The 23,938-nt window shown below is 45.1% G+C and overlaps 1 protein-coding gene across 1 annotated transcript in view; it reads left to right on the top strand.

Moving 5' to 3' along the window:
• The window catches only part of ZFHX3 (zinc finger homeobox 3), a 201,392-nt gene that overhangs the window by 69,824 nt on the left and 107,630 nt on the right, over window positions 1–23,938 (top strand). The window contains exons 3-4 of the mRNA XM_006860200.1: window positions 19,252–19,483; window positions 22,182–22,183. Coding sequence (XP_006860262.1) covers window positions 19,252–19,483; window positions 22,182–22,183 — 234 coding nt within the window. The remainder of the gene's footprint in view (window positions 1–19,251; window positions 19,484–22,181; window positions 22,184–23,938) is intronic.

Below are 23,938 nucleotides of genomic sequence, written 5' to 3'. Positions count from 1 at the left end.
AAATAAAGTTTTATTGGAACACAGCCACGGCGGTCTGTTCAAAGGTTGTCTGTGGCTGCTTTGGTGCCACGACTGCCCAATTGAGTTGTTGGAACCAAGAGCAGGTGGCCCACAGAGCCTGAAGTATTTACTCATCGAGTCTAAAAGAGTCTGTTGTCAGGAGCCGTGTTTGTGGGATTTTGGGGGAAGCTGTAGACTAAGAAATGATTCTACCCAAACTGTCTTTAAAAATGAAGTCAGCTCTGGTTTGCTCCTGTGATCTGAAGAGTTTGCTGATTAGCTGTTGAATGCGGTGACCCTGGTTTCATGGTAACTAAGCCTGCAGCAGTGTCTCACTAATGCACTACGAGTCGTTTTCTTCAGTAGACTGAATAGCATCTAGTGTTCTCTAGGAAGGACACCGCTCATCAGTGGATGTGTTCAGCCTTCAGTTTTGCTACAATCTGAATGCTTTCTCAACCTGAAGCAGTGGATATTATTCTAAATGTTAAGTCATATAGCTCTCTACAAAGACAGAATGCTTCCCAGTCACTATTGCCTGTGCCCCATCGTCATTCTTCAGGATAATGCCATCAGGTAGATTCTAAGGCTTGCCATCCATATTTTATCACTGGAGCGGGAAGGAAAGGGTGAGTCGTTGAAGGTCACGTAATAACAAAGCCCATTGGCAATTTGTGTCGTCTCATGAGTCATGTTGGCGCTGGTGAAAGCAGCTGGCACCAGTGGGACTTGCACCCAGAGGCAAGCCAGTTCTCCTAACAGGTTCTTGTGCGGCGACACCCGATCATTTCATTAGCGAGGTAAGTGAATGGTTGATCAAGTAATTAATCCGCCGCTGTGTAGACTGAGGATCTGAATGAAATCAGATGGTGGTGAAGACCTGCTGCTGCTCAGGTTCCCTTTCTGCCATTTGTTATCACCTGACAAGTTCTTCCTCTTAATTTTGATTTACCTTTTATGAAGCACATGCCTGTTAATTTACTTATTGCAACCTCGTGGTCTCTGCATACGTGTGGCATTATTTCACAATTGACAGCTGAGGAGTCAGCCAATGTGACTCCCTCTCTTGACTGCGTCTAGCTCCTTTCTCCACTTCCCGCGTTCTCTCTGCAGGATGGCCTGAGTCCTGAGCATCTAGTGTTTAGTGTGAGGTTGCACAGGCCCCCCTGCCTTTAGGATCCTTCCCTTCCGGTTAGTGACTATAACGTAGACATGATGGACAGCACGCGGCATCTGTGTGGGCAGCTCTGATGAGAAATGCAGACCTTAAGTTCAGAAGAGAAGGAGTCATTGTAGGTGGACATGTGGTGAGAGGTGAGCTGTTTGAAAGTAGAGTAGAACGTGGATGAGCCGGAACGGTGGAGGTCTGCACGGGAAAGAATGACATGGGTCAACACACACATGTATATGTGCACGCACACACACACACATACAAATAGAGGGATGGAGAGTTCGCAGAGCTGACTCGAGGCACAGTGGTGTTTCCGAGGAGTAATATGTGATAACACCTTTAGTGGAAGGTCTCACAGAGAATGATGAAAATAATGCTTAGAGAAGATTCATCCATCTGCTGGTGGTGTGAGGAATTAAAGATATGAAAGCAAGAAGCAGGAGCATGGATAGACAAATGGGGAAAAAATGAACTGGAAGTGGAAGGCCTGTAGAAATTCAGATGCTGCTAGATGCTGGTAGCGTAGTGGTTATGAATTGGGCTGAGAACCTCAAGGTCAGCAGTTTGAAACTACTAGACGCTCCGCGGGAGAAAGAGGAGGCTTTCTGCTCCCATAAAGATTTACAGCCTCGGAAACCCTGTACAGGGTCGCTATGGGTCGGAACTGATTCCACGGCACTTCACAACAACAACAACAACTAGAAGCTGGGGCTAGATGCTTGTTCTTCTTGCCCGAAAAGATCATAGAATATTCTAGAACAGTGATTGAATACTTTGCGTTTTAAGACTTTAACCTTTAAAATACATACTAATTTTCTTAATTTAAAGCCCTTACACAATACACTAGACTGCTGGTGTGGCATTGTATGGTAAGCACAAGGTTGGTGGCAGATCAAACCCACTCTTCGGAAAACCTGTACAGAGTTGCTGAGTTGAAATCGACTCTATGGCACTTAACAACAGCTAACACAATACACTGGATTTTGTTGGTGCTGTTTAGTGCTGCTGAGTCACTTCCAACTCATAGTGACCCTGAATAGGGCTTCTGAAAAGCAGCTTGTGAATTTGAACCACTGACCTTGTAGTTACAAACCGACCTTGTGACCCAGTGCATTAACCCACGGTACTGGATTTAAGATTCCAAAACATTGTTAGCTGCCAGTTAAGAGAGTTGTTGTTTAGTGCTGTTGAGTCAGTTCCAACTCAGAGACCCTGTGTAGGATTTTCAAGGAGCAGCTGGTAAGTTTGAACCGCTGACCTTGCAGGTAGCAGTCCAGTGCTTACTCTACTGCACCACACCAGGACTCCAATTGAGTGCGTGGCTGCGTCTTAATGGACTCATTTTTGTGTCCCTGCCAAGTTACTAACATGGTAACTGCTGATGTACATCCCAGTATCCCAGTTGCCGTCAAGTTCATGTAGATTGACCGAGACCCCATGTTTATCAGAGTAGAACTGTGTTCTGTACGGTTTTTGATGGCTGAGTTTTCTGAAGTTGGTTTCCAGACTTTTCTTCCTCTGGGTAGACTTGAATCTCTAACCTTTCAGTTAGCAGTTGAACATGTTAGCTGTTTGCATTATTGAGAGCCTCCTCTGATAGGCATCCCAGTACTTTACAGCTGATGGAACTCAGAGATCGTCTCTTTAGACCCACCTTGCCTGCACCTACTCCTCCATACCACTGGCATTTTATTCAAGGACATGTTCACAATTGCCCCTTTCATAGATATAATTTTCTGAAGCTTAAATTTCACTGAGGAAAATCTCTTATGGCTCTCCAGCAAGTTTTATAAGCCATCATCTGTCCAGAACACCTGTCAGTGTCTCCTGCCCCAGAATATGTTTAAAGTTACTTGCCATCTCATCACTGTTTCTTGGGCCTTGTAGTGTAGAATGAACTTAATGAATAAAAGCAGCTTTCCTCCCATATGGACTGGCTGGTGAAAAATCTCCCCATATTTCACCATCAAAAGTAAGTTAAGAAACAAACAAAAAAATCCAGCACCCTGACAGGTCTTGCGACCCTTCATCCCATGAGTAGTTTGAGAGCAGAACCATCGTGTGATGTCTTTAGTGTCCCGGGAGGGCTCAGCTGTAAGCGGGCAGCCAACAGGCTTAAAGGCTGGGGATCCCAGAGTTGGAGCGTAAGCAGAAATGGGCAAGGACTAGGTCTGTACATCTGACTTCTGAAATCAGATGAAAGCTCATCCCATGAAGCGGCTTCTGGAATTTTAGAATAGAAGAAAATGAAAGACTCTGCCAGGTACCTCTTCTTTAGATTGCTGTAAGAATTGGGGGTCCAGAGAGCCATAGTTCCAGATAGCAGGCAGATATGACGGGAAGTTCAGGAGGAAAATGAAGATGAATATGTGTGTATGTACGTTCAAGTCCTCTTCCTGACTCGTCAGACCAGGAGACAAAGTATTCACCTCATGCTCCAGGAACCCCAGTGTGCCCGCCTGCTTTCAGGTATCTGAGCATTATCATACCATTCCTCTGACTTTCCTCCACAGTTTTAGTTGAGAACTGAAATAGGTACTCATTTCTGTTTATAAAGATGTGATTAAACCACACCAAGCATAGTGCCGATGAGTCACTTCTGATTCCTAGTGACCCCATGGAAGAGCTAGAGCTAGCTGCGCTTCCTGGTTTCCATGATGCTAAGTCTCCACAGGAGCAGACAGCCTCATCTTTCTCCCTTGGAGCAGCCGATGGGTTTGAAGCACTGACCTTGTGGTTAGCAGCCAAATGCTTAATTCATTGTGACACAAGGGATCCTGAAGGTGTGATCTGCACAGCTGGTTCATATTTGAAGGGTTCCTCTTGAAAATCATCTCCCATGATTTTCTTCTAGATGTTTCTCAGAATATCTAAGTCTTGCAATTAATCATCAGTTTAATAGTAAAAGAGGTCTTGTAAAAAAGCGTAGCAGTATCAAACTACGTAAATAGCAGGGTTAGATTACGGAAAAGAAATAGAAAAATAGAAAGATGGTGACCAAGTAAGGTAAAAGCTGATGAGTCCTCTCTCATGGACATTTTGGCTGATTGGGGAGGATAGGGCATTTTTGAGATCCATTATACTAAAATAGAAAAAAATGAAGTCACTAATAATTTATTAATAAAATAATTTCTGGTATTCTCTGGTGTCGTAAGACCTTGTTTAAAAGCAGGCAGCAGATACAAGCAGATCCGCTTTTTCTTTTCAGTCTCTAACTTTCCTATCCCAGCCTCCAAGGAATAGAAAATTGAATGGAAGTCAAGTGAGTTGGTGGTGGTGGGAGTTGATGGGGACTCAAGAGTTCTAGCTCAGGTGTGAAGGGGGTAGATTTCCAAGACGAGGTGCCATTGGCCTGTCCTGGGAGTTGGAGAAGAAGGTCAGGGAGGGTTTCCATTCAGGAAAAGGCACAGCATTAGTGAGTACGTAAGTGCAAAAATAATAACAGCAGCCATTCCTCCCTCATCTGTACAGATTTTCAGGCAGTAATTTTTAGATGCCTGCTATGAATCCAGGGTCGCTATGGGTCGGAACCGACTCGATGGCACATAACAACAACAACAACAACTATGAATCCAGAGCTGTGCTGAGAGTTGAGGATAGAAGGATTGAAATAGCCTGGGCCTTGTGATGCTCTTCACAGTGTGATGAAGGAGCAAGGGTGATTTGCAATATAGCATTATTAGTATAGTGTAGAAGCTGCTACTTTGTGGGCTGTGGGGCCCAGAGAAACTAAAGGTTGAATCAGACAGTCCAGGAATGCTTCAGAATAGTGGCCTTTGAGTGTGGCTATTGCAAAGTGGAGGGATCTGATCTCTTTATCTGTATATATTTCTTTTCGTCTGTTCATCCCCTCAGCTTTAAAACAAACAAATAAATCACCAGTTATTCTCATTTTAGTTCAATTGGAAAATAAGACTATTAACTTACGTTATTAAATAGTATGGCCCTCTTCAAGACCTTGTCCACCTAATAAAAGGAAGTTTTCACACACGCCTCATTCCTGGGCCTCTATTGTTCCCAGAGGCCTCACATCCTGGATGGAGCATATGGGTGGTGGTTGGAAGACGAGAGTCGAGAGGTAGAATGAAAAGTTCTTCCTCTTGCTCAAAGTTAGTGAAAATGTGGTTTTCTAGCGTCTGTCTTAGGCACTGAATTATTTCTGATTCAGAAAGGACCAACTCTCCAATTCTTTGTAATATACAAGACAGTTATTCTGACTAGCAGCCAGTCTTTTGCCCACCCCACCCTCTAATACAGTAGCCATCAGGCATGAGTGTGCATCACAATTACCTGCAAGACTTGTTAAAAAAACAATTTCTGAATCTTCACCAGAGTTTCTGTAAGTCTGGCTGGGGCTTGAGAATTTACATGACTAATATTTCCCAGGGGTGCTGATGCTGTTAGTTCGGGGACCATACATTGAGGACCACTGCTCTGAGTAACGCTGACAAAAGGAACTGCTAAGTTGTGGGTGGGACCTTCCCTTAGCATGGCCCTTTCTCAATGAGCTCCTAGAAGAGAAATGGAGTTACCCAATTCATCATAGCAGGGACAGATGTGAAGGTGTACAGTGGATTCCAAGAGGTGGAAGATGCTCATTAGACTCCCCATGGAGTCCTCTTGCTTGTTCTTGTGAGAATTCAGACTGTTTCAATTCCTAGGCAACTTTCAGAGGTGTTAGACCATGCGAGACTCTTGATTTCCCATCTTCACATCTGTGAAGGAGCAGCCACTTTCAGGACTAAGTCTTGGTCTTGGCAGCTTGCATGTCAGCAGTAAGGAATAGCAATTTTGCTTCTGTCAGTCCTTATTCCATCTTCACCAAGCATGGCTGCTGGACTTGGAGTTTGGACATACCCTCGTTTTCTCACTTCAGTTGGTGCTGGAATGAGGGGCCCACCTTGTGATCTGGAAATGGTGTTGGAGAAACCAGTGTGCATGCAGCAGGCCCAAGGGAAGCCAACAGGATACCCAGAGATCCTCCAGCCCAGTGATGTTCTCAGTCTTTGAGCTCACACCCGTTGGAATGATTAATTGATGTCCTCCACTCTGCTGGACAATTAAGAAAAGCAGGAGAAGTCTCCAGTTAGACCTAATTTGGCACCATATTGTTTTCTGTTAATCTATTTTGCTTTCTGTCCATCTGTCCCAAGGGATGGGTGCCGTACTGCTTGCTGAAGCATGCATAACTAATGTCCTCATTAAGGGCTGATCTGTTTATCAGGGCCATGCGAGGAAGCTAGCCTGCCAAACCTAGGCGCAAGCTGGGGGCTGTTACCTCCCTCTGGGCCTTAGCCCCACCTCATTAAGCTGGTCCAGGCTATTGATTGGGAGCCTGTGTTTGGAAGAGTCTTACTTACTCCATGCATTATCTTGACAGATTGATCAGACCTGATTGAGAACCTCTTAAAGGAACGAACAGCTGTAATGGGAAAGTTGGACTCTGTCATCCGTTAGGATGATTCTGGGAGCAAGAAGAACAAGGCTGACATCTTGGAGCAATTGTATTTACAATTAACATGGCTGAAAACGATTGCCTCTATTGATCCCCCCTTCCTGCAATTACAGCCCCATTGTTTACATTCCAGCACTTCAGTTATAAAAAGGAAATTCAATAATTATTGCATTATTTAAAGTTAAAGTGCCACAGAGTTTGCTGGCTGCGCTTGCTGGTTGATTTAACGTTCAGTAAAATCCATGCTGAGCTCTCCATCTTGAGGCCGAACAATATCGGCTTTTAATGAGACTTAAAAAGGGGGGAAAGGAGAGCAAAACCCAGTCCACAAGGTGTTTGTCTGGATTATTTATGGGATGACCCAAAAGCAAAGCCAAGAAACTAGTGGTATCATCGTTTGGAGAAATGTCTCTTCTCCCAGCACGTGGCTGTCCCTTCCACAAGTCCCGTCTCCAGGCCTCTTGACGCAGACTCAGCTCAGCGTCTTCAAGGAGTTTTTTCTCATTAGACTCTTGTTCCTGTGTACTCCCCTCCCACAGGGCAGAACTGCCTCCTTCAACTGTAACTCATCAATGGAGTTTAAGGAGAAAGGCAGGAAATGAACACCAAGGATCTTAGTTTAGAAGACGTTTTCTTTTCTGTCCCTGGATGTTTCCATTTTCCCTTTCATGGGGAAAGAGTCACATGAAATCCAGTTGCAGCCCTTCTTCTCAGCCATGTGGACACAGCATCTCCCCTGTCCAGGTCATATGGGCTACCCCTGCCTTCTCTCCCACTGAAGAAGGTCTGAGCGCTGGTCAGCACCTGGTGGGAGCCCAGGACAAGCCTCCGGCTTGGAGCTTGCTCTCAGCAGCGACAGCCAGAAAGTTCACGGGTATGGCAGGAATTTTAACAACCATTTTATTTTTCTCATATTTGGTTGAAATTATTCTGTGGGCTGCATTCCAGCAAGACATCTGGACAGGTGCACTCAGCAGGGTACAGAGCTGGAGGAAAAGGCGACGCCTCATGCTTCGCCACCAAGAGTCACGCTCTCAGCAGCGACAAGCCCAGGAAATTTCAGCCTGCAGGTGTGAAAGGGGAGAGCAAGATGAATAGAGCCAGTTCTGACTTTTATGAAGTATCTGGAGCAGGCCAGTAGCGGGGCAGCTGCTTCTGCGTGACTTTTTCATTAAAGAGGTGAATTCTTGTGTGCAGGCATTGCATGATTTATCGGGTGCCATTTGCTAGAATCTGAAATACTCTTTGGGCGGGTGGTGGCTGGTGCAGAGCTTTTAGGCCTTGGAAGTTTTCCTCCTTATGGTGGAAGGAACATCTCCGTGTATCTTGATTTCAGTCTCTCCTGCTTGACAGTTGCTGTTGAAAGAAGAGCATTGATTTTTAGAGTGTGTTCTGGTACAGCAGCATTACCTGGAAATCTGTTAGGACTACAAGTCCTGGGGCCCCAGCCCAGCCTGAGGAACCTCTGGGGTGGTCCCAGCCATCTGTGTGTCCCAAGTCCTTGAGGTATTTCAGCTGCTCGCCCATGTTGGAGGACCACTGAGCTGGAACCACCACCTGCCTCATTACCACCTAGCCCGCGGTGCTATCTATACCTGCTAGTAAGAAAGGAGGAGGCAAGATCTGGGCCCTAGGTAGAAAGATGGTGAGGGAGCTAAGTAATTGGCTGACACCTTCAGTCTTCAGGATTTCCACATGTGTTTCGAGCCACACACACACACACACCCCCACACCCCACCCCCAAGAAGGCAGGACAAGTAACAATCAATCCCAGATGATGGCGAGGCAAGTATCCTTTCTGCCTAGTTGACTGTCAGGGTTTGGGGTCACAAATACGGAAATCCCTCAGAATGTTTTTGAGGAGCCACAGACGCATCTACCAGCCGTTTCAGCTGAGTTCTTGTTTTGGTGCTTTCCTGGCACGCTGGCAGACGTGGTAAAGAAGTACATGCCTTGAGTTTCATTACATTGGTGGCCAGCTGACCGTCAACAGGTCTCTTTATAGCAAGGATGTGGGCTTTGGGTTAGGTTCCTGGCTGTGACAGCACCGGCAGGGTAGCTGGATAAGTTAGTCATTCTGTGTGCATGGGTGTCTTTTTACTGTCAAGTTGGGATTCTGTGGGGATTCTCACTGGTGCCTGTGGGAGGAGGGTTATAAGAAGAGAAATGTCACATGGGTCATTTTAATGTTTATTCGTTTTCATTCTTTTTTTTTTTTAATGTTTTATTGTGAATTACATGATAGTTTACATGTTTACATGAGAGAACTTTAGTTCTACATTCATTCCATCATATATCATTTCATTGCCATGGTTCCAATCCCCTTCATACATCATCTACGGACCAAAGGGTATATCCTAGAAACCTGCCCCCTAAACTCCCCCCTCACTCCACAGTCTTCGGCCCACAGTCCCTTTCCCTCTCTGGATCCAAAGTCCCCAGCCGCTTCATCACTCCACGTCATCGTCTCTGTCTCCATCTCAGGCATCTCTGGTTCTCTGGGTAGGGTCCCGCTCTCGGCTCTTCTCTGTTGATGGTCCTAGAGACCTCCGCACCTAGACTGGAGAAATAATCGCTCCCTTCCTTGCTACAAAATGTCTACCTTTGCACTTCCAACCCTCATAATCAGTCCTGATAACCATTATTCACTAGAGTATCACTAGTTACCCATCTATATTTCATTTCATCAGCTCCACCTAGACAGATTGGATAGTACTCACTGGAGATTCTGCCTTCCTCCATGCCCCTTAGCTCTAGGTTCCCTCTTGAAAGCTTGTAAGCCTGTCACTTCTTGCCTTAGTAGTACCCGCCCCCCCCACTCCCCATTTGGGTATCCAATATCCAAGTTGCCCATCTCTGCCCACTCTGTGTGTGGGTGGGACTGATTCTTGCTGTAAGGATTTGTTCCTTCTTTTGAGTCACTGCATCCATAGGTATAGGTCAAGTTCATCAGATTGTATCAGCTCACTTTTTTTTTTTTCCCTCTTCTTTCTTCTAGTTGAGCTCTGATCATCTAGTCATCCGGTCCAGGTCACGTCGTTTTCATTCTTAATTCTGAAGTATAATTTGAAAACTAGTGATGACAGTGATAATCAGTCTTTTTTGTTATAAAGGCTAACTGTACCAGACACCTTATATGAATTGCCCCTTTGAGACCTCCCAGCAGTACTAAGGAGACATTTTGTCATTGCCCCCATTTTGCAGATGAGGAAATGGAGGCCCAACAAGGTACATAACAGCAAGAGTGACCCACAGTGAGGGCTTTCTACCAGGTCAGCTTACTCTGGGATGTTCATGTTACAACGAGGACAAGCAGGAGGAACACATTATACAGTGATCTTTTTTGTTTTGTTTTTAATAAAAATTTAAAATTGTGGTAAAATGTACCTAACAAAACATTTGCCGTTTCAGGCATTTTTATATGTACAATTCAGTGACATTAATTCCATTGGCCATAAAACCACACGTAGTGGCTTTATGAGAATTACAATCTTCATTTCCTGGCTTGGGCCAGTGCATGGGAATAGGAGGAGGGAGACATTGGAGGAGGGGGTGTTGGCAGCAGGGGTAAGTGGGCTGGTGGCTGATGACCATTCTTCCACTAGCTTCTCTGTGATTGAAACAATAACAGGTTGTTATTGTTGTTGTTAGGTGCCATAGAGTGGTACTGACTCATAGCAACCTTATGCACAGCAGAAGGAAACACTGCCCGATCCCTGGGCCAACCTCAACTACTGTTGCCACACTTGAGTCCATCGATAGTGCCATTTGGCCAATCCATCTCGTTGGGGGTCTTCCTCTTTTTCTCTGACCCTCCACCTTACCAAACTTGATGCCCTTCTCCAGTGACTGGTCCCTCCTGACAACATGTCCAAAGTATGAGAGATGAAGTTTGGCCATCTTGGCCTCCAAGGAGCACTCTGGCTGCACTTCTTCCAAAATTGATGTGTTGGTTCTTTTGGCAGCCCATGGCACTTTCAATATTCTCCTTCAACACCATAACTCAAAAGCATCAATTCTTCTACGGTCTTCCTTATTCATTGTCCAGCTTTCGCATGAATATGAGGTTATTGAAAATGCCATGGCTTGGGTCAGGCGTACCTTAGTCTTCAAGGTGGCATCTTTGCTCTTCAACACTTTAAAAAAGGTCTTGTGCAGCAGATTTTCCTAATGCAATACATTGTTTGATTGCCAGGATGGAAATGAAAGCCTGGAGAAGTGGGTCATGAGTTGTGTAAGGCTTGGAGACACTTTCCCAAACTTTCTTCTAAATGGACTACACGTTTTATCTTCTTGGACCACCTTATTTGAAGCATCATTGAGTTGGAAAGCATTTGCCAAAGTCTCTGTTTCCCCCTTGTTTCAGATACTACCTCCATGCACTGATGTTTTTTGGGCTCAGTTGCTGTCTAGCGCATGAGGCACTTTTTGTCCATTGCTTAAGCAAAGTGGACAGATGATGCAAGTAGAATCACAGGTATCGTTTGAAATTTAAATCTTCACGAGGTAGTTGCCACTCAGGCGATCCAGACAGACTGACAGTGTGCTTCTTTCCTTGGAAGGCCTGTCATTTCAATGAGTCTTGAAGCCTCAGGTGAAAGGAAGACCACAGAATCTGTGTGTCTTTAAACATCCTCCTTCTTCTCCTGAGCATCACTGTGTTGGAGAGAAAAGAGTTACATCTTAAAGGAGAAGAGTCTGTGATGAGTCCCAAAGTTTGTAAGCTGTTATAGTAACTGGAAAGCTCTTGGTGTGAAATAGGAATGGGCACATTGATAGTTGATCTTGAGCTGGAACTTGAAGTAAGGACAAGACAGGGCTGGGCAAAATGGAATTAGCAAGGTATTCCAAGATGGAAAAGAGTATGAGCTGATTCTGATCCCAGATACTGGGAATGAAAGATTCCAACTGTTCCAGGTGTCTGGCCCAGAAACCAGGAAATAGGTCAGAGTGACCCAAATGGATTGATCTAAGGAACGTTTTTACTTCTCACTTGTTCTTATAAATCATGGTCCATCTTCCTTCTTTTGGTGTTTGCTGGATTCCTACAGTGCATTAGGACTAAATTAGCATGTATAAGGACAAGGGTGAATGAAAAATCAACATTAAATATAAAAAAAGGGGAATTATATATATATTGAGTTGTCTTTCTTATGGGAGCCTTCTTATAAATGACATTATAATCATTCTAACCTCAATGATTAGAAAGTTCACTGCCTTCACCCCAGTTGCATTCGACCTGATTCACGTTCATGTTTGGGTGTTCAGGTGGAGGCCTGGGTCTGGGCAGTATCTTGTTGAAGGAACGCACCTATAGGCAATGCAGTGGCAACTGGAATTGGAGTCAAGTCCTAGGTTCCAGTCCTGCTCCTGCCACATTCTATGTGACTTGGTGGCTGTCACAGGTCCTCTCTGAACACTGGACTCCTCCAGGGACCTGTGTCAGATCCTGTCCATCTATCTCCCTGGGCTCTCATGACAAGATGTACATTTGTCGAGGTAAAAAGCTCTGCATGTGTATGATAGTTCTCATTCTACTGTGAATTAGAAAAGTGAACTTGAAAGTAATCCGGAATCCTGACTCCTCCTCTTTCATTCTCAACAGGATCGATGGTGATGGTGATGGTGGTACTTATGTGCCGTTGAGTGGGTTCGGACTCAGAGCAACCCTGTATAGGGCTCCCAAAGTCGCAAATCTTTTTTGGGGGGCAGAAAGCCTCATCTTTCTCCCATTGAGCGCCCGGAAGATTCAAACTGCTGACCTTTCGGTTAACAGCCCATCTCGTTAATCCAGTGTGTTACTAGTTCTGTCCAGGAAGGAAGAGGATGTGCCTTAATTGGCAGTTTCTCCCTCCAGAGGGACCAACCAAGTGGCTTCTTCCATTTAAACCGTGCAGTTTTGTGGACTACAGGAGTGTCATAGACCAGCTTATCTGCCTATGCCTCCAGGGTGCTGGTCAGAGCCCTTACACAGGCCTTGTGAGGCAGGGATGTTCCTGGACATTGGTTCTGGGGTTTCCTGTCCATTCAGCAGGAGATAACTGGCTCTCCTCCAAAACTAGGTGCTTTTGAGCCAACCTGATTCATGACAATTTCGTGTGTATCACAGTAAAAGTTTGCTCCAGAGAGTTTTCAGTGGCTGGTTTTCAGAAGTAGATAGGCAGGCGATTCTTCTGAGGTGGACTCGAACTAACAACCTTCACAGGTAACCCATTTGCTTGGAGGGATGCCTGAGAGCCGCTGTTCTCCATCAAAAGTGCCTGACCTTTTAAAAAAAGCTTATTTGTAGCTCTTGGATTAGGGTGGGTTATGTGTGCTGTAATGTGTGGTAAGGGTGTGTATGTGTTTACTGTAACGGGTTATTCTCTGAGGAAACTTTATTTGTGAATCGTGTGTGTGTGTGTGTGTGTGTGTGTGTGTGTTTACCAGAATGTACTTTGTCCATTTCACCCTTAAAGGGGAAGCTTTGAAAAAACCGGATCAATATTTTGCATCCCATGCATGAAGAACCAGATGTTAGAAGGTCCCTATTGTCGGGGAGGAGGAGGAGGGAGTTGGGGCCCCTCCAGATTTATAGAAATCAATGTTCTCTGACAGAAGTTGCTTAGTTTTCCTGGGAAACAAGTAACAGGAACACATTTTTTTTATTTTCACGATGAATTGTTTTCTAACAAGAGCCCTCTTTTTCGTCTCCTGGACTTTCAGTATTTGGCCAGGGTGCACAAGTCCAACCTGCTAATGGGGTGGATCCCATAAAGTAGCAGAGTGTGTTCTGTTCTCTTGTCTTGATCTTTAATTATTCATTTGCTTTTTGCAGTTGACTTCATGTGCATGATTCGTTAGTGAGGGTGCCTCTCCCTGCTGAGAGACCTCTTCTTTTTACCCCCTTCTTCCTGAACCTGACCCAGAAGGAAAGTCAGAAGTTGGATGGGTAGGCATGCCCTTGTCAGGAGCACAGATGTGTCATCTTCTAGCTAAACCAAGGAAGGGTGGAGTACTGAGAAGCAGGAAGAGCTGTACCAAGAGCAGGAAGAGGTGCAAGGACAGATGTGTGCGGCCACTGTGTGTCCATCAAATCCCACATTGCTCACAGTAGGGACAGTCTGTCATCTGCTGCCCAGAGGTAGTTTTAGACACTGGAGCTTGTGGGGCCCGGATACCACTTCCAGCGACAAGTCTCACTCGCTTATTTCCTTCTTCTAAGGCATTACACTGGTAGCGTAGTGGTTACGAATCGGGCTGCGAACCTTAAGGTCAGCGGTTCGAAACTACCAGCCGCTCCGTGGGAGAAAGATGAGGCTTTCTACTCCCGTAAAGATTTACACCCTCGGAAACCCTGTACAGGGTCGCTATGGGTCGGACCCGACTCGATGGCACTTAACAACAACAACAACAAGGCATTGCACTGCTTTGCGTTTTCAGAATAGAAATCCTACTGTTAGGAGCAGTAGATGTTACTTATAGTGGAAACTTATTTGTAGTTCATCTAAGGACTCTTTTCAGGCACTTTTCCAACAAGCCAGTGAAATAAGGGATAGTAGAGATGCTTTAGGCAGATGCACGGTTGGTGTAGGGAGAAGTTGACCAGTTGAGTGAGTCTAGATGGACTTTAGTTGCTACTCTTCTTTGGCAGAGCAGCTCATCCGCTTTTCATTGATTGCTCTGTTATCCTTTCCCCTTAGTAGTTGTGGGTGGTGGTTAGCTGCCATCGAGTTGACCTGGACTCATGTTGATGCCGTTTACAGTGGCACAGAACACCGCTTGGTTGCTTGCAGACTAAACCCTTGTGATCCATGGAGACCCCAGTTTTTCAGAAGCTGGTCATCAGGTCTTCCTCCCTAATTTTGTCTAAGTCTGGACGCTCCACTGAAACCTGTTGAGCATCTTAGGAACACACAAACATGTACTGGCTGATGGGTGGTGGTATGGCACCTGCTCATGAGGTGCATGGGCTGGGAATCGAACCTGGGTCTCTCATATGGCAGGTGAGAACGACCACTGATTTTTCTTGAGCGAGGCAGATTCCATTGATTTTCAGTGGTGCCAGCAGCGTATTCTCCCAGAGGTATTCAAGCTGAGGAATGCCTTCCTTAGATCCCCTGGCACAGCTTCTGAGTCACCGCCATCCAGCCATAATCACTTGGAGGTTAAGCCCCTAGGGTAGGGCATGTTCTGTGTGTGTGTTTGAAATAGCGTCTAATGTACTACAGCCGCTGAGAACCGAATGGAGACAAATCCCGCCACACATACCACCTGTTCTTCTTGGGTCTGTGTGTTGTAGCATTTGAAGTGGTTGAGTTTTCTTTTTAAAACTCTGCCCTTTACTGATGGAGGGGGGCAGGTAGGAATATCTAACACAGAGGAGAGAGGGGTAGAAAAAGTAAGTCAAACCTAGGTCCCTCTCCTCGGGATTGTAGTGTGTGGGGATCCAGGCGAAGCCATTGGGGAGTTCAGGATTTGTGTAGGAGAAAAATTTCCTGCCTGGCGAGGAGAGCCAGAACTCTTAAAGAAGGCAGCTCTTTTATTGAGCGCACCACTGGGATTTGTGCCTTGGTGGATTCTTCATATATTACAGTGAATTTAATTAAATTCATTGTGATCCCAATTGAGGGTATTCTAATTAGCTGGGTCAGGAACAAATTATTCTCCCTCCTTCTCCAAATGAAAACATCTTCTTAATTCTACAGAAAAGCATGTCCTTGGCTGAGTGACTGCCCTATGGGGTCCTCATCTGTCCTTTTAGCCCCACATTCCTGCTTTAGCTTTTTATTAGACAAGTTTCAAGGGTGGAATTCAGGGATGGGTCTCTTAGGGGGTCGTGGCCAACAAGCTCATGTTTCACGGTTTTTGTTGTATTTCAAGGACTAGCAAGTGACCAGATGGCATGGAGAAGGTCAGAGAAGCCAGGAGACCCACCTCCCTACTGCCAGCTTCAGGTCCATGTTTGGCCCAACTTGGGCAGCCTGGGAAATAGTAACAAGCAAGAAGGTAGATACTCTTACCTTTTGTCACACACAGGAAGACGTCAGGAGACCCAAGTTACAGACACAAGTCAGGGGGAGGATGTAACCTCTATGAACTAGATATGCCCAAGAAACTTAGGAATAGTCTATTTTAGAATTTTTTGTAGTTCCTTAGAAAATGAACCTGGAGGTCAAAGCAAGTGTGAAATTGTGAATTGAGCTTTTGTACAAGTCTGTAAGAGAAAATCCTAAATCTTCCCTAGATCAGAATTCTTATGAAAGGCTGATGTTTTCCTTGACTCTCTCTCCCCCATTTTCTTTCATTCATGTCTCTACATTTTTGCCCATTTCCTTTCCAAAGCAGCTCTCATGGCAGACAAAAGCATTTTAGGTAGTACAGGAGATGGTAGTTTGCTAACATAAGCTCAAGTGTTAAGTGATTTTGGAGCATCTTGACTTTATCAATTTTAAAAAAATATTTTTTTTTTAAGTAGGCGCTCCCAGTATGCTGTTTATTTATTTATTTTTTTAATTTTTAAACTTTTTATTGTGAGTCGAGTGAAGGTTTACAGACAAGATCATCGGTTTTACATTTATCAAATCACATACTTTGTTTCATCTCAATGACTGCAATCCCTTTCATGGAACAAGAGTTATCCCACTTCCTCTCTGTGGTTCCTAGTTCCCTTCCACCAGTCTTCCATTCCCTTCTCAACTTTGTCCTTAGGTAAATGTTGCCCTTTTGAGTTTGAATGATTAACCATTCCATGGTGAGCAGACATTCCTGGTGGTGGTGTAACCCCTCCCTTACCTTCTTCCCTTCTACTGCTTGGCTGCACATTGAGCCATGAGGGTGAGTCCCTTAGCAGACCGTAAGGATAGTGGCCGGCCATGGTCTCACATTCCTCCTGTCTCTTTCTGACCATTAAGCTTGGTCTTTTAAAAATAATTTTTAGTTTTGTTCCACATTTTCTCCCACTGTGTCCGGAAGCTTCTAATATCCCTTTCAAAGCCTTTGGTAGTGATAGCCAGGTACCATCTAGTTCTTCTGGTCTCAGAGTCGTGGAAACTGATGTTCACGTACATTAATCTGTTGGACTCATTAATCCAGGCATCTTCAGTTATCATGATGTTCACTTTAATTCAGAATTTATGGAGCTATATCGTTGATTGGAATACAACAGACATTTGACATCTCAACTTCATCAAACTCTTTTTGGCCAAGACATCCCTCTCTTCTGGCCTGTTCGGGGATTGCAAACCCCAGCTATTTGGAATGGAAATTTCACATCCATATTAAAGTTGCACGCTTAGGATTCAGTACCTTCTTTGCAGGGAAACCCTGTTTCATGGGGAAGCTATGGGGGTTTGAAGTTCAGGCCTCAGTAAATCATGAAATCTGAATTTCATGATTTACTATGTCACCATTGTCCTTGATAGTTGTTATGGTTTCCGATTCCATGGTTACCGTCCCTGTTGTGTTTTATTGAGTCCATTTTTGTTGGAACTTTTTGTAAATGTAATTTTTCTGGTCTTAGCTTAAGGCAGATCTTGTGCACCTCAGTCCAGGCCAAGCCCTTGCTCCCAGGAATCTCCTAGGGGAGTCTTTGACTTTCAGAGTGCCTGTATGGACATCAGTCAGAGTGAACATTGGTAAAGCCCATCGTTTCCTTTACATCAACTCTGCCTGGTCCTTCTATTCCTTACAGGAATGTAGCCATCAGAAAGTGTTGCCTTGGCATCTCCCCATCTTCTAACATCGTCTGCCAGGAGGTTTATCTTGGAGAAGGTGAATGAATGATAATCCATTTTTGAAAAAGAAAAAGAAAAAACCAGATTTATTTCAAGGGCTCTATCTTTTTAGATGATCAGTTGCAGTAACTGTTTTCAACATGTTCCACTGAACATGCTTGTTGTCTTTAGTTCTGGGTGTGAAATGGCTTGGGGACAACCATTACTTGGGGTGGTTTTATTTTGTTTGGGTTCTGCATGTGAGAGCGTTAAAGAACCTTTTTGGGGGGGAAAGAAGAGGATTTTCTCTGTAAGATGCACATAAAGCCCCTGCAAGATGGCTCCAGAGTACATTTCCTGTGGGCCTACATCACTGAGGGTCTCGGTCATCCTCTAGTGAGCTTGTCTATAAAACTCAGCTTGGCCCATTCAAACAAAGGTGCAAGCATGTTTCTGGGTTTTTCACACCTTTCCCGTGCAGGCGGGGTGTGTGGGTGTGAGCACACAAGGCTAGAACAGTGACATACGACAGAAGAGCTTATGGGGGAATTCTCAGTGGCCCAGTGTCTAGCATGATTTGCATGGACAAGAAATAGTTATCAATACATGGGTAACAAACAGAACCATGTGATTCAGATCCAAGATGAGTGACATGGTACAGTTCCCAAGTGTCGCTCCACAGGTCACTAGGGGTGATGGGTGACAAGACAACACAAGGGCATTGTAAAGAGTTGAGCACATAAAACCTGAGATTATTGGACTTTTCTCCTCGAAAAGTCTATTGGTAGATGGAATAGTGGGAAATAAAATATTTAGGTTCTAGTTGCTTCTTTCCCACTAAGTAACTGGGTGACCTCAGGTCAGTCCCTTGCATGTTTTGGGCTTGTTTTCCCTCTTTCATTTGTACCCAAGAGAAAAACTCTCTCTTTCCTTAAATGGGTCATCTGAAATAAAGCATGTCAGTTTCCTTCCAGGAACATGAGTAAAGTTCTGTGCACATGTGCAAGAAGGGGTCCGTAGCTTTTGTCAGAGTTACAATGAGACCCAAGATTTTGATCAGTCTTGCTCTTGGATCATTCTAGGTCTTCTCTTCTGGTCTCCGAGCTGCTAACCTTCTCTGTGACTCTTACTGTTCTTGCAATCCTAACTTGGATCCTAGAAGGACCACTTCCCGGCTGGTGCCTGGGCTTCCATGTCTGGTATCTGAGTACTGTGTCTACAGAAAGAGAGAGAGATTATCAGATGCACTAAGCCAGATGACCTTGAGATATTGGCATGGAGCTGTTCTGAAGCAATACATTTTCCTGTTATTTTTTTAGCCCATGGTAAACCCTAATTTGGAGTGCTCCTGAAAGGCAGTTGTTTTAAATAAAATCACGAAAACATAAGTCATCTTTCTTATGCCCAGAATTAGGCAGCAGCCTTGGCTCTGGGTTACTGATATGGGTGCCATACAGTTTGGGTGACCACGTAGCTTTTCATCAAGGGTTAGATAGTGACATTTCTGGCGTTGCGGACCGTGCAGTCTCCATAATGACTATGTAGCCTTGGTGTTGTCTGTAATGTGGAAGTTGCTGTAAATGATATGGAGGTGAATGGGATGTGACTGGGCTCCAGTAAAGCTTTATTTACAAACGCCAACAGTTTTTACTAACCCTGATCTAAATAAATCAGAGTGAAAGGGGGAGGCTTTAATAATTATGCCAGTTGACCAGCAAGCCCACCTGAGAGAGGGTGACTCGGGGAGACAGACGTGAGCATCAGTGTGGTGCTCATCATCAAAAAGTGTGTACACAGGGAAAACACAAACCGTATGAGCAGCGACAGTTCTGTCTTCAGACGTGTATCTGTGCCAGGATGGACGGGCTTCGTGGCTGGTGGTGGTGGGCTTTGAGGGGCTCACTCAAGGCATGTCCCTTCTTCCCTTGCAGCACCTGCAGCAGCATGAGAGCGGCGTTGAGGGAGAGAGCTGCTACTACCACTGTGTCCTTTGCAACTACTCCACCAAGGCCAAGCTCAACCTCATCCAGCACGTGCGGTCCATGAAGCATCAGCGCAGCGAGAGCCTGCGGAAGCTGCAGCGGCTGCAGAAGGGCCTCCCCGAGGAGGACGAGGACCTGGGGCAGATCTTCACCATCCGAAGGTGCCCCTCCACCGACCCAGGTGAGTGAGCTGGCAGGCTCAGAGACAGGAGGCCTCCTGAGGACCATGGCTGGAGAAGACATTGCTGCTACTCTGCTGGTCTTTGTGTCCATTCTGGACCTTACAGGTGGATGTTGTGTTCTGGAAGGAACGTGTGTGGGTTGTTTTTTTAAGTTTGTTCTTAAGGAACTTAGCACCACTCTCCTTTGAAATACAGTGTGTGCTCTCAGTCTTATGGTGTTGTCTCAAGCCGCTGTTCAACCCCCCCCCCCCCTCCCGTGAGCAGCCTGGCACATGTTTTGTCCCCATTCTGAAATCTTTGGGGTATATATTCAACTTTTTAGTTCAAATGGACATAAACAGATGTTAAATTATGTCTGATTAAGTATTCAGAATAGGCAACATGTGACTTCAAAGTCTGATTGGTAAAAGCGAAATTGAGAGATGATCAAAACCAAAAGAAACGCGATTTTAAACACTTGGTTGTTGCGTGGGTCATTGCCGGAGAGCAGCCTCCATCAGTGCAGACTTGTCCAGCTCCTACTCCCCACATCCTCTCGGCATCGTCACTCTCTGTGTCCTCCTCCCCGCCCCACCTCGGGACCTCCTTTGGTAAACTCACAACTCTCTCTTCTTTTTTTTTCTTTTTCTATCTCCTAGGCCCTTAAATTGCACAGGACAGTTTCTTGCCTCTTTTAAAACAATGAAAACTAGAGTGTCCTTTTATACCATGGTCCTCTCCTCCTCAGTAGTCTTGAAAGGATATAATTCATGTGACTCATCTCTGGTCCACCCAACCTCCTCCTCCCATCAGCAGACTGCCCTGGTCAAGGTCATGATGACCTTGTTTTTGCCCAACTCAGTGTCTGCTTGTGGTCTGTATTTTTTCCTAGCCTTCTGCAGTGTTTGAAATTGTTGGTGTTTGTTGTCTTCCTGAAGCTCCTTCCCGTAGCTTCCAGGGCATCTTCCTGTCTTGTTCTCCTGCTTGACCTGACTGTTGTCCATGTCCATCCCTGCTGATTGGTCTTCAGCTGTCCCCATGGACCATTGTCACCAAGCTTTTATTCCTGGCCCTTTGCCCTTAGCCCTCAGCTCCTACTCATTAGAGATTTATCTCCTGGTATTGCCACGTGTCATTCAAACTGCTTCTTGGACTTCTGGTGCCTGATGCCCACCTCAGTCACTGACCTCATTGATTCAGGACGTATACTGTTCTACCCGCCAGATTTAGTGTCCCTTCTGACTGTCGTCCTGGTTTAATGGTCTGACTATGCCAGCTGCTCAGCCCTTCCTCATCCCTGCATCCTTACAGTAGTATCCTCTCAGCCATCCAGCTTCCCTGGACGTATGGAGTTTGGAATCTGAATGTTATCACATCATACACTTTTTTTCGTTTCCAAAGGCCAAAAGTTACATAAACCTGATTACCAAAAAGGGCCTGCCTTTGCCCCCTCCTGTTCCACAGACTTCTTCTGTTGAGCTACTTCTTTGATACTTAATTTCCACATTCCTGTATATGTCACTCATTTGTTAATTCTAAAAACTTATTCCCTACTTCTACTGGGGAAGACGAGCATTTCACTCCTATCCCATTGTGCAGACCCACTTTCTTGCACTCACTCACACACTCGTTCTGACACACCACCCATAAGCTTAGACACAACACCCTCCATACACCCCAAGCACCAGCCCCACTCATATACCATAGCCACACAACCCCCATACCCTCCCTATACACACTCACACCCACACCCCACCCACAGGTGGAAACACACAGGCATTACCCAAAAAGCTTACCAGACCCCACACACATCTAATACCTCACACACACTCGCACATACATCCCACCCACACTCCTCCGCTCCCCTGTTCTCCTCAGCCCCCTTAGACACTTAAGTCTTTCCCTCCCTCCATTTTCCATTATGATTAAATAATAATTTGGGGTTATATTAATATTCAGTGTTTTCATTATTATAACTTTATAAATATTAATCACAGCTGAGCCATGTAGAGTTTTATAATTTCATTTACCTTCTTGTACAACTTTTTGTTTCCCTGGTTTTCTCAGTACCTATGATTAATTCATGGCTAGGCCCCTCCAGAGTAGACCTTTTTTCTTTTTTTTTTCAAACTCCCTGAATTCTCTGATTTGTCAGGTTTTCTGTCTGCTTCGTTTCCTTTTAGAGGAGTCCCCCCTGCGCCCCTCTGGGTGCCCTTGTCCACCTGCGTGGTAGCCCTGATTACGCGATTGTATCTTGTGTGTCTTCTCCACATAATTGAAAATGGAATTTCTCTCTCAAGCTAGACATGCTGCAAGTGTTAGTGTTTGCCTAATGACAGAACTTACCAAGATCTAAGAGCGTTGCCCCCCACTGGAGAACCACATTTTACGCAGATAATACATGATTATTTGGGTTTATCTCTGCAAATTGAGCAGGCCCCTCGCACATTGGTTTCCTGTGCGTGTCGTACACCTTAAAGCCATGGGTGGGTTCTATGCAGGAAATACGTTGTCTGTGTATCGCAGTGAGTGGGCGAGTCCTCCGCACAGATCCTATGAGGGATCAGGAACGCTTTGCAGGGTCCACCAGGACAGTATAGATCACTTAACCACGTTCTCCTTTTGTTTTCTTCACACCTCTTCAGTTGAGTTGTAATTGACTTAATCCGAGGGCTCCCCCTTCGCTCATATTCCGTTCCTGTGTGTGTGTACCTTAAGAAGTGGGGCTGGGCTCTCTAGACTAACCCTTGGACGCAAGGACAGAGAGCACTGTGGCATCTGGCTGTGCTAGGACTCCATTCCCTCCCTGAGTGTTTGACTTCTCTCTAACCCTGCCACCCCCGTTACTATGCCGCTGGGTCATTTTACAGGCATCTCCTTCCTTCTCCCTGTATACCTGTTGTTGTTGTAAAGTGCCCTCAAGTCAGTTCCGATTTATAGCAAACTTGCATAGGGTTTCCGAGGTGGGCTTGAACTGCTGAACCTACAGTCTCACACCGGAAGTCCCTCTATATACCTGCACCAGCTTTTCTTTTTCTATTTTTTTAGGTGCCACCTCTGAATATCTCACTGTTTTAATCTAATGTTAAAAGGTGTTCCCATTAGCCCCTTAATTCTTTCTTTCACTCCACTCAGAATTCCATTTTTATTAATGAGGTGCCCCAAAGTAAAATAGTGTACAGCTGCCATTTCACCCGGGGTCTATGGACTGGAACGAACTGTCCCCTGTTTTTAATGTAATGCACTTTTTATGCAGTTCACTCTGGAATTGCTTCCTGACACCATTGGCTTCTGGGTTTCTGTCTTTTAACAGGTACTAGGGTTCTTTTCTCTCCTCCGTAAAGTGTATGTGCAACTTTAGTCCAGATGATAGACTTCCTTCCTCTGTTTCAAAATCCTTTTGTATTGTCCTTGATCTGGAGTCCTGCCCACTTATGCACACTGCCCTCCATCTACCCCGCACTCTGGTTGTTACATGGCTAGGTAACTTTTGACAATAACTCATTCCTGCTTTAGAAACATCTCTGAGACGTCTCACCTTAAAATACATCCTCTCTTCCCTAGAGAGTAGCTCTTTAAAACATCTTGAAAGAGTACCCCAAAGAAGAGGATGATGGTGGGCCTGGTAGAATTGAGACCTTTAAGGTCATCAGCTTCCAATTTTGTAAACAGAGTTCACCAAATAGGTCTCAATTTTCTCACTGTAACGTGAAGATCAGGAGGTAATTTTTCAGTCAGAAGCGCCACTCATGTGGTATAGGAAGTATAAGGGTGGACTCTAGGTGGCAGATGTACAGTTGTGTGTCTGGAGTTTGTTGTAGTGGAAGGCTGTCATCTTTAGGTAAACGATGGTGCTGCTTTGCATTCCAGGTCCTTTCCTCTTCTCCACTTTTGTTGGCACACACTAGAGTTTTACAGAAAATACATGAGAAAGACCATCTTTTCCTGTTTCTGAGCTCGTTAGCCCAAAGCTGAGTCTCATAGCACCTTCAGGAGGTATCAAGAGGTCTCTTATTGAGTCTGATGGTGTGGTCTCTAGAATTGTATCTTAACCTGTGGATGAGAAAAATCTCTTCAGATCTTACCTGTGACTTCAATTACATTAGGCAATCAAGTGTTCCCAGAGAGCCTGAAGGTCCACATGGACGTGTGAATTGGGAGGTGGAATAAACTTGGAAGTTTTCCTCTGCCTTAGACAACTGCTGTTGGTTTCCTAACACTGGTGAGGCTCCAAGGGCCAAACGCAGAAACCAAGATCCTGTCCCACACCAAAGGCTGCCAGACAGGTGCTGTCATTAGGTAAAGCTTCATCCTAATGTCAGAGGACAGTCAGGATCCCTATACAGGCAGACCTCAGTACTGTATATACACACCTACAGACAGAACTCAGTACTCTATATACACACCTACAGGCAGAACTCAGTACTGTATATACACACCTACGGGCAGACCTCAGTACTGTATATACACACCTA

Source organism: Chrysochloris asiatica, unplaced genomic scaffold, assembly GCF_000296735.1.
Source record: "Chrysochloris asiatica unplaced genomic scaffold, ChrAsi1.0 scaffold00037, whole genome shotgun sequence".
In the NCBI taxonomy this organism is placed as follows: Eukaryota; Metazoa; Chordata; class Mammalia; order Afrosoricida; family Chrysochloridae; genus Chrysochloris; species Chrysochloris asiatica.
The sequence above is the reverse complement of the archived record's forward strand: the minus strand, read 5'-3'. Positions and strand labels throughout refer to the sequence as shown.